The following is a 12,754-nucleotide window of genomic DNA, read 5'->3' as shown; positions in this document are numbered from 1 at the left end:
CCAAAAATTACAAACTAATAACCAAAATTCTAAAAATTTGTAATTTTTTTTAACTAAATTTTTTAATATTATTAATTTTTTACCCTGGATTTTTGTAATTTTTGTTTTAATAAAATAAGAACTAGTTAGTGTACAAATTTTTTGATTTTGTTGGTTAGTAATTTTCTACTTGTTTTTTGCATATTATTTGCACAATAATTGTTAATGCCGAAATTTAAAGTAGCCATTTTGTAAAAACTTGATATTGAATGTGTACGAAGTTAAGGTTACGCACACACTTACGTCTACAATAAGCTAAGCGGTAAATATTTAACACTCGAAAATGCTGACGCATAGACTAATTTTAGTTTCAGTTTTAACTAAAATCAAACAAAAACCGAAAGTACAAGGTTAAAAAAGAAAAAAAAATTATATCATAAAAATTACGGAACACACCTATACCACATTACAAAACTAAAACTATATAATGTATTTAAATGCAGACTATGTATTTTAATGCAATGTATTTAAATGCAGACTGCAAAAAAGGGGTTTAAATGTAAAAAAAGAAAAAAATGTTCATATAAATTCTAATTTTTTATATGAGTAATTAAGTTTTGTTTTATATAAGAAGTAGTAAATCTAAAAAATCAATATACGATAAGGCTAAATATTTTATAACACTCTAATTAACCGTTAAGAGAGTGAAAAAAAACTTGTTTTTTTAAACATTTTACAAAAAAAAATAATTTAATTTAGCGAACCGACCTAATCTTTACGCTGGAAATTTAAAAAGTAAATTCCTATAATTACATTTTTTTAAATTAAAAACTTCTTTAAAATACATTTTTTTCAAAATTAAAATCCTCATTAAGCGAATAAAGTATTTTAACTAAGACAATCCTACAATTTTCAGTTAACATTTTAGGGAGAATTTAAGAAAAAAAATTTAAAGAACGACTAAACATTATGTATTATACAATAAGATTATTAAAATTTAAAATCAAGTTTTTTTAACTTATTAGCATACGATTTACCTTTTCAACAATGACTGTATTTGTAGAAATATTAATGTCAAAAAAGTAACCAAATGAATTAAATTACTAAAATTAAATAATAATAATGCCACCTATATAATTAAACAAATAATTACATTAAAAAAGTATAATAATACAACTATAAAGTAATTCAATACATAACCGAAAATAATTTCTCAACTTATTTCAACAGTTTAATTTTGTTTCTATCTACAGCAAACACAACAGAATCAGTAACCACAGAAACTACAACAAGGGATGACGTCACTTCTGCAACAACAACAGAGTCAGATATCCTGGAAGCTACCACAGAAACCGACATTACGACAGAGGCTACTACGAATGCTGACGTCACTTCTGCAACAACAACAGAGTCAGTTACCATTGAATCTACCACAGAGGCCGACATTACGACAGAGGCTACTACGAATGCTGACGTCACTTCTGCAACAACAACAAAGTCAGTTACCCTGGAAGCTACCACAGAGACCGACATTACGACAGAGGCTACTACGAATGCTGACGTCACTTCTGTAGCAACAACAGAGTCAGTTACCATTGAACCTACCACAGAGGCCGACATTACGACAGAGGCTACTACGAATGCTGACGTCACTTCTGCAACAACAACAGAGTCAGTTACCCTGGAAGCTACCACAGAGACCGACATTACAACAGAGGCTACTACGAATGCTGACGTCACTTCTGTAGCAACAACAGAGTCAGTTACCATTGAACCTACCACAAAAGCCGACATTACAACAGAAACTACAACAAGGGATGACGTCACTTCTGCAACAACAACAGGGTCAGTTACCATTGAATCTACCACAGAGACCGACATTACGACAGAAACTACTACAAATGATGACGTCACTTCTGCAACAACAACTGAGTCAGTTACCCTGGAAGCTACCACAGAAACCGACATTACGACAGAGGCTACTACGAATGCTGACGTCACTTCTGCAACAACAACAGAGTCAGTTACCATTGAACCTACCACAGAGGCCGACATTACGACAGAGGCTACTACGAATGCTGACGTCACTTCTGCAACAACAACAGAGTCAGTTACCCTGGAAGCTACCACAGAGACCGACATTACAACAGAGGCTACTACGAATGCTGACGTCACTTCTGTAGCAACAACAGAGTCAGTTACCATTGAACCTACCACAAAAGCCGACATTACAACAAAAACTACAACAAGGGATGACGTCACTTCTGCAACAACAACAGGGTCAGTTACCATTGAATCTACCACAGAGACCGACATTACGACAGAAACTACTACAAATGATGACGTCACTTCTGCAACAACAACCGAGTCAGTTACCCTGGAAGCTACCACAGAAACCGACATTACGACAGAGGCTACTACGAATGCTGACGTCACTTCTGCAACAACAACAGAGTCAGTTACCATTGAAGCTACCACAGAGGCCGACATTACGACAGAGGCTACTACGAATGCTGACGTCACTTCTGCAACAACAACAGAGTCAGTTACAATTGAAGCTACCACAGAGGCCGACATTACGACAGAGGCTACTACGAATGCTGACGTCACTTCTGCAACAACAACAGAGTCAGTTACCATTGAACCTACCACAGAGGCCATCATTACAACAGAAACTACTACGAATGCTGACGTCACATCTGCAACAACAACAGAGTCAGTTACCATTGAAGCTACCACAGAGGCCGACATTACGACAGAGGCTACTACGAATGCTGACGTCACTTCTGCAACAACAACAGAGTCAGTTACCATTGAACCTACCACAGAGGCCGACATTACAACAGAAACTACTACGAATGCTGACGTCATTTCTGCAACAACAACAGAGTCAGTTACCATTGAACCTACCACAGAGGCCGACATTACGACAGAGGCTACTACGAATGCTGACGTCACTTCTGCAACAACAACAGAATCAGTTACCATTGAACCTACCACAGAGGCCGACATTACGACAGAGGCTACTACGAATGCTGACGTCACTTCTGCAACAACAACAGAGTCAGTTACCATTGAAACTACCACAGAGGCCGACATTACGACAGAGGCTACTACGAATGCTGACGTCACTTCTGCAACAACAACAGAGTCAGTGACCCTGGAAGCTACCACAGAGGCCGACATTACGACAGAAACTACTACGAATGCTGACGTCACTTTTGCAACAACAACAGAGTCAGTTACCATTAAACCTACCACAAAAGCCGACATTACGACAAAGGCTACTACAAATGCTGACGTCACTTCTGCAACAACAACAGAGTCAGCTACCATTGAAACTACCACAGAAGCCGACATTACGACAGAGGCTACTACGAATGCTGACTTCACTTCTGCAACAACAACAGAGTCAGTTACCATTGAAACTACCACAGAGGCCGACATTACGACAGAGGCTACTACGAATGCTGACGTAACTTCTGCATCAACAACAGAGTCAGTTACCATTGAACCTACCACAGAGGCCGACATTACAACAGAAACTACTACGAATGCTGACGTCACTTCTGCAACAACAACAGAGTCAGTTACCATTGAAGCTACCACAGAGGCCGACATTACAACAGAAACTACTACGAATGCTGACGTCACTTCTGCAACAACAACAGAGTCAGTTACCATTGAACCTACCACAGAAGCAGACATTACGACAGAGGCTACTACGAATGCTGACGTCACTTCTGCAACAACAACAGAGTCAGTTACTATTGAAGCTACCACAGTGGCCGACATTACGACAAAGGCTACTACGAATGCTGACGTCACATCTGCAACAACAACTGAGTCAGTTACCATTGAAGCTACCACAGAGGCCGACATTACGGCAGAGGCCACTACGAATGCTGACGTCACTTCTGTAACAACAACTGAGGCAGTTACCATTGAAGCTACCACAGAGGCCGACATTACGACAGGGGCTACTACGAATGCTGACGTCACTTCTGCAACAACAACAGAGTCAGTTACCATTAAATCTACCACAGAGGCAGACATTACGACAGAGGCTACTACGAATGCTGACGTCGCTTCTGCAACAACAACAGAGTCAGTTAGCATTGAACCTACCACAGAGGCCGACATTACGACAGAGGCTACTACGAATGCTGACGTCACTTCTGCAACAACAACAGAGTCAGTTAGCATTGAACCTACCACAGAGGCCGACATTACGACAGAGGCTACTACAAATGCTGACGTCACTTCTGCAACAACAACAGAGTCAGTTACCATTGAACCTACCACAGAGGCCGACATTACGACAGAGGCTACTACGAATGCTGACGTCACTTCTGCAACAACAACAGAGTCAGTTACCATTGAAGCTACCACAGAGGCCGACATTACGACAGAAGCTACTACGAATGCTGACGTCACTTCTGCAACAACAACAGAGTTAGTCACCATTGAACCTACCACAGAAGCCGACATTACGACAGAGGCTACTACGAATGTTGACGTCACTTCTGCAACAACAACAGAGTCAATTACCATTGAACCTACCACAGAGGCCGACATTACGACAGAGGTTACTACGAATGCTGACGTCACTTCTGAAACAACAACAGAGTCAGTTACCATTGAACCTACAACAGAGGCCGACATTACGACGCAGGCTACTACGAATGCTGACGTCACTTCTGCAACAACAACAGAATCAGTTACCATTGAAGCTACCACAGAGGCCGACATTACGACAGAGGTTACTACGAATGCTGACGTCACTTCTGAAACAACAACAGAGTCAGTTACCATTAAAGCTACCACAGAGGCCGACATTACGACAGAGGCTACTACGAATGCTGACTTCACTTCTGCAACAACAACAGAGTCAGTTACCATTGAAGCTACCACAAAGGCCGATATTACGACAGAGGCTACTACGAATGCTGACGTCACTTCTGCAACAACAACAGAGTCAGTTACCATTGAACTTACAACAGAGGCCGACACTACGACAGAGGCTACTACGAATGCTGACGTCATTTCTGCAACAACAACAGAGTCAGTTACCATTGAACCTACCACAGAGGCCGACATTACGACAGAGGCTACTATCAATGCTGACGTCACTTCTGCAACAACCACAGAGTCAGTTAGCATTGAACCTACCACAGAGGCCGACATTACGACAGAGGCTACTACGAATGCTGACGTCACTTCTGCAACAACAACAGAGTCAGTTACCATTGAAGCTACCACAGAGGCCGACATTACGACAGAGGCTACTACGAATGCTGACGTCACTTCTGCAACAACAACTGAGTCAGTTACCATTAAACCTACTACAGAGGCCGACATTACGACAGAGGCTACTACGAATGCCGACGTCACTTCTGCAACAACAACGGAGTCAGTTACCATTCAACCTACCACAGAGGCCGACATTACGACAGAGGCTATTACGAATGCTGACGTCACTTCTGCAACAACAACAGAGTCAGTTAGCATTGAACCTACCACAGAGGCCGACATTACGACAGAGGCTACTACGAATGCTGACGTCACTTCTGCAACAACAACAGAGTCAGTTACCATTGAACCTACTACAGAGGCAGACATTACGACAGAGGCTACTACGAATGCTGACGTCACTTCTGCAACAACAACAGAGTCAGTTACTATTGAAGCTACCACAGTGGCCGACATTACGACAGAGGCTACTACGAATGCTGACGTAACATCTGCAACAACAACTGAGTCAGTTACCATTGAAGCTACCACAGAGGCCGACATTACGGCAGAGGCCACTACGAATGCTGACGTCACTTCTGTAACAACAACTGAGGCAGTTACCATTGAACCTACAACAAAGGCCGACATTACGACAGGGGCTACTACGAATGCTGACGTCACTTCTGCAACAACAACAGAGTCAGTTACCATTAAATCTACCACAGAGGCAGACATTACGACAGAGGCTATTACGAATGCTGACGTCACTTCTGCAACAACAACAGAGTCAGTTAGCATTGAACCTACCACAGAGGCCGACATTACGACAGAGGCTACTACGAATGCTGACGTCACTTCTGCAACAACAACAGAGTCAGTTACCATTGAACCTACTACAGAGGCCGACATTACGACAGAGGCTACTACGAATGCTGACGTCACTTCTGCAACAACAACAGAGTCAGTTACCATTGAAGCTACCACAGAGGCCGACATTACGACAGAGGCTACTACGAATGCTGACGTCACCTCTGCAACAACAACAGAGTTAGTCACCATTGAACCTACCACAGAAGCCGACATTACGACAAAGGCTACTACGAATGTTGACGTCACTTCTGCAACAACAACAGAGTCAATTACCATTGAACCTACCACAGAGGCCGACATTACGACAGAGGTTACTACGAATGCTGACGTTACTTCTGTAACAACAACAGAGTCAGTTACCATTGAACCTACAACAGAGGCCGACATTACGACGCAGGCTACTACGAATGCTGACGTCACTTCTGCAACAACAACAGAATCAGTTACCATTGAAGCTACCACAGAGGCCGACATTACGACAGAGGTTACTACGAATGCTGACGTCACTTTTGAAACAACAACAGAGTCAGTTACCATTGAAGCTACCACAGAGGCCGACATTACGACAGAGGCTACTACGAATGCTGACGTCACTTCTGCAACAACAACAGAGTCAGTTACCATTGAAGCTACCACAAAGGCCGATATTACGACAAAGGCTATTACGAATGCTGACGTCACTTCTGCAACAACAACAGAGTCAGTTACCATTGAACTTACAACAGAGGCCGACACTACGACAGAGGCTACTACGAATGCTGACGTCATTTCTGCAACAACAACAGAGTCAGTTACCATTGAACCTACCACAGAGGCCGACATTACGACAGAGGCTACTATCAATGCTGACGTCACTTCTGCAACCACCACAGAGTCAGTTAGCATTGAACCTACCACAGAGGCCGACATTACGACAGAGGCTACTACGAATGCTGACGTCACTTCTGCAACAACAACAGAGTCAGTTACCATTGAAGCTACCACAGAGGCCGACATTACGACAGAGGCTACTACGAATGCTGACGTCACTTCTGCAACAACAACAGAGTCAGTTACCATTGAAGCTACCACAGAGGCCAACATTACGACAGAGGCTACTACGAATGCTGACGTCACTTCTGCAACAACAACAGAATCAGTTACCATTGAACCTACCACAGAGGCCATCATTACAACAGAAACTACTACGAATGCTGACGTCACATCTGCAACAACAACAGAGTCAGTTACCATTGAAGCTACCACAGAGGCCGACATTACGACAGAGGCTACTACGAATGCTGACGTCACTTCTGCAACAACAACAGAGTCAGTTACCATTGAACCTACCACAGAGGCCGACATTACAACAGAAACTACTACGAATGCTGACGTCATTTCTGCAACAACAACAGAGTCAGTTACCATTGAACCTACCACAGAGGCCGACATTACGACAGAGGCTACTACGAATGCTGACGTCACTTCTGCAACAACAACAGAATCAGTTACCATTGAACCTACCACAGATGCCGACATTACGACAGAGGCTACTACGAATGCTGACGTCACTTCTGCAACAACAACAGAGTCAGTTACCATTGAAACTACCACAGAGGCCGACATTACGACAGAGGCTACTACGAATGCTGACGTCACTTCTGCAACAACAACAGAGTCAGTGACCCTGGAAGCTACCACAGAGGCCGACATTACGACAGAAACTACTACGAATGCTGACGTCACTTTTGCAACAACAACAGAGTCAGTTACCATTAAACCTACCACAAAAGCCGACATTACGACAAAGGCTACTACAAATGCTGACGTCACTTCTGCAACAACAACAGAGTCAGCTACCATTGAAACTACCACAGAGGCCGACATTACGACAGAGGCTACTACGAATGCTGACTTCACTTCTGTAACAACAACAGAGTCAGTTACCATTGAAACTACCACAGAGGCCGACATTACGACAGAGGCTACTACGAATGCTGACGTCACTTCTGCATCAACAACAGAGTCAGTTACCATTGAACCTACCACAGAGGCCGACATTACGACAGAGGCTACTACGAATGCTGACTTCACTTCTGCAACAACAACAGAGTCAGTTACCATTGAAGCTACCACAGAGGCCGACATTACAACAGAAACTACTACGAATGCTGACGTCACTTCTGCAACAACAACAGAGTCAGTTACCATTGAACCTACCACAGAGGCAGACATTACGACAGAGGCTACTACGAATGCTGACGTCACTTCTGCAACAACAACAGAGTCAGTTACTATTGAAGCTACCACAGTGGCCGACATTACGACAAAGGCTACTACGAATGCTGACGTCACATCTGCAACAACAACTGAGTCAGTTACCATTGAAGCTACCACAGAGGCCGACATTACGACAGGGGCTACTACGAATGCTGACGTCACTTCTGCAACAACAACAGAGTCAGTTACCATTAAATCTACCACAGAGGCAGACATTACGACAGAGGCTACTACGAATGCTGACGTCGCTTCTGCAACAACAACAGAGTCAGTTAGCATTGAACCTACCACAGAGGCCGACATTACGACAGAGGCTACTACGAATGCTGACGTCACTTCTGCAACAACAACAGAGTCAGTTAGCATTGAACCTACCACAGAGGCCGACATTACGACAGAGGCTACTACGAATGCTGACGTCACTTTTGCAACAACAACAGAGTCAGTTACCATTGAACCTACCACAGAGGCCGACATTACGACAGAGGCTACTACGAATGCTGACGTCACATCTGCAACAACAACAGAGTCAGTTACCATTGAAGCTACCACAGAGGCCGACATTACGACAGAAGCTACTACGAATGCTGACGTCACTTCTGCAACAACAACAGAGTTAGTCACCATTGAACCTACCACAGAAGCCGACATTACGACAGAGGCTACTACGAATGTTGACGTCACTTCTGCAACAACAACAGAGTCAATTACCATTGAACCTACCACAGAGGCCGACATTACGACAGAGGTTACTACGAATGCTGACGTCACTTCTGAAACAACAACAGAGTCAGTTACCATTGAACCTACAACAGAGGCCGACATTACGACGCAGGCTACTACGAATGCTGACGTCACTTCTGCAACAACAACAGAATCAGTTACCATTGAAGCTACCACAGAGGCCGACATTACGACAGAGGTTACTACGAATGCTGACGTCACTTTTGAAACAACAACAGAGTCAGTTACCATTAAAGCTACCACAGAGGCAGACATTACGACAGAGGCTACTACGAATGCTGACGTCACTTCTGCAACAACAACAGAGTCAGTTACTATTGAAGCTACCACAGTGGCCGACATTACGACAAAGGCTACTACGAATGCTGACGTCACATCTGCAACAACAACTGAGTCAGTTACCATTGAAGCTACCACAGAGGCCGACATTACGGCAGAGGCCACTACGAATGCTGACGTCACTTCTGTAACAACAACTGAGGCAGTTACCATTGAAGCTACCACAGAGGCCGACATTACGACAGAGGCTACTACGAATGCTGACGTCACTTCTGCAACAACAACAGAGTCAGTTACCATTGAAGCTACCACAGAGGCCGACATTACGACAGAGGCTACTACGAATGCTGACGTCACTTCTGCAACAACAACAGAATCAGTTACCATTGAACCTACCACAGAGGCCATCATTACAACAGAAACTACTACGAATGCTGATGTCACATCTGCAACAACAACAGAGTCAGTTACCATTGAAGCTACCACAGAGGCCGACATTACGACAGAGGCTACTACGAATGCTGACGTCACTTCTGCAACAACAACAGAGTCAGTTACCATTGAACCTACCACAGAGGCCGACATTACAACAGAAACTACTACGAATGCTGACGTCATTTCTGCAACAACAACAGAGTCAGTTAACATTGAACCTACCACAGAGGCCGACATTACGACAGAGGCTACTACGAATGCTGACGTCACTTCTGCAACAACAACAGAATCAGTTACCATTGAACCTACCACAGAGGCCGACATTACGACAGAGGCTACTACGAATGCTGACGTCACTTCTGCAACAACAACAGAGTCAGTTACCATTGAAACTACCACAGAGGCCGACATTACGACAGAGGCTACTACGAATGCTGACGTCACTTCTGCAACAACAACAGAGTCAGTGACCCTGGAAGCTACCACAGAGGCCGACATTACGACAGAAACTACTACGAATGCTGACGTCATTTTTGCAACAACAACAGAGTCAGTTACCATTAAACCTACCACAAAAGCCGACATTACGACAAAGGCTACTACAAATGCTGACGTCACTTCTGCAACAACAACAGAGTCAGCTACCATTGAAACTACCACAGAGGCCGACATTACGACAGAGGCTACTACGAATGCTGACTTCACTTCTGTAACAACAACAGAGTCAGTTACCATTGAAACTACCACAGAGGCCGACATTACGACAGAGGCTACTACGAATGCTGACGTCACTTCTGCATCAACAACAGAGTCAGTTACCATTGAACCTACCACAGAGGCCGACATTACAACAGAAACTACTACGAATGCTGACGTCACTTCTGCAACAACAACAGAGTCAGTTACCATTGAAGCTACCACAGAGGCCGACATTACAACAGAAACTACTACGAATGCTGACGTCACTTCTGCAACAACAACAGAGTCAGTTACCATTGAACCTACCACAGAGGCAGACATTACGACAGAGGCTACTACGAATGCTGACGTCACTTCTGCAACAACAACAGAGTCAGTTACTATTGAAGCTACCACAGTGGCCGACATTACGACAAAGGCTACTACGAATGCTGACGTCACATCTGCAACAACAACTGAGTCAGTTACCATTGAAGCTACCACAGAGGCCGACATTACGGCAGAAGCCACTACGAATGCTAACGTCACTTCTGTAACAACAACTGAGGCAGTTACCATTGAAGCTACCACAGAGGCCGACATTACGACAGGGGCTACTACGAATGCTGACGTCACTTCTGCAACAACAACAAAGTCAGTTACCATTAAATCTACCACAGAGGCAGACATTACGACAGAGGCTACTACGAATGCTGACGTCGCTTCTGCAACAACAACAGTGTCAGTTAGCATTGAACCTACCACAGAGGCCGACATTACGACAGAGGCTACTACGAATGCTGACGTCACTTCTGCAACAACAACAAAGTCAGTTAGCATTGAACCTACCACAGAGGCCGACATTACGACAGAGGCTACTACGAATGCTGACGTCACTTCTGCAACAACAACAGAGTCAGTTACCATTGAACCTACCACAGAGGCCGACATTACGACAGAGGCTACTACGAATGCTGACGTCACTTCTGCAACAACAACAGAGTCAGTTACCATTGAAGCTACCACAGAGGCCGACATTACGACAGAAGCTACTACGAATGCTGACGTCACTTCTGCAACAACAACAGAGTTAGTCACCATTGAACCTACCACAGAAGCCGACATTCCGACAGAGGCTACTACGAATGTTGACGTCACTTCTGCAACAACAACAGAGTCAATTACCATTGAACCTACCACAGAAGCCGACATTACGACAGAGGTTACTACGAATGCTGACGTCACTTCTGAAACAACAACAGAGTCAGTTACCATTGAACCTACAACAGAGGCCGACATTACGACGCAGGCTACTACGAATGCTGACGTCACTTCTGCAACAACAACAGAATCAGTTACCATTGAAGCTACCACAGAGGCCGACATTACGACAGAGGTTACTACGAATGCTGACGTCACTTCTGAAACAACAACAGAGTCAGTTACCATTAAAGCTACCACAGATGCCGACATTACGACAGAGGCTACTACGAATGCTGACGTCACTTCTGCAACAACAACAGAGTCAGTTACCATTAAAGCTACCACAAAGGCCGATATTACGACAGAGGCTACTACGAATGCTGACGTCACTTCTGCAACAACAACAGAGTCAGTTACCATTGAACTTACAACAGAGGCCGACACTACGACAGAGGCTACTACGAATGCTGACGTCATTTCTGCAACAACAACAGAGTCAGTTACCATTGAACCTACCACAGAGGCCGACATTACGACAGAGGCTACTATCAATGCTGACGTCACTTCTGCAACAACCACAGAATCAGTTAGCATTGAACCTACCACAGAGGCCGACATTACGACAGAGGCTACTACGAATGCTGACGTCACTTCTGCAACAACAACAGAGTCAGTTACCATTGAAGCTACCACAGAGGCCGACATTACGACAGAGGCTACTACGAATGCTGACGTCACTTCTGCAACAACAACTGAGTCAGTTACCATTGAACCTACTACAGAGGCCGACATTACGACAGAGGCTACTACGAATGCCGACGTCACTTCTGCAACAACAACGGAGTCAGTTACCATTCAACCTACCACAGAGGCCGACATTACGACAGAGGCTACTACGAATGCTGACGTCACTTCTGCAACAACAACTGAGTCAGTTAGCATTGAAGCTACCACAGAGGCCGACATTACGACAGAGGCTACTACGAATGCTGACGTCACTTCTGCAACAACAACAGAGTCAGTTACCATTGAAGCTACCACAGAGGCCGACATTACGGCAGAGGCGACTACG

The 12,754-nt window shown here is 44.2% G+C and overlaps 1 protein-coding gene across 1 annotated transcript in view; it reads left to right on the top strand.

The window, feature by feature from the left end:
• Positions 1-12,754, top strand: part of LOC145741199 (uncharacterized) — a 44,728-nt gene that overhangs the window by 1,155 nt on the left and 30,819 nt on the right. Inside the window, exon 2 of the mRNA XM_082558743.1 lies at positions 1,233-1,957. Coding sequence (XP_082414869.1) covers positions 1,233-1,957 — 725 coding nt within the window. The remainder of the gene's footprint in view (positions 1-1,232; positions 1,958-12,754) is intronic.

This window comes from Corella eumyota, chromosome 2 (assembly GCF_963082875.1).
Source record: "Corella eumyota chromosome 2, kaCorEumy4.1, whole genome shotgun sequence".
Lineage (NCBI taxonomy): Eukaryota > Metazoa > Chordata > Ascidiacea > Phlebobranchia > Corellidae > Corella > Corella eumyota.
Note: the sequence above shows the minus strand (reverse complement) of the source record. Positions and strands in the feature narration are given on the sequence as shown.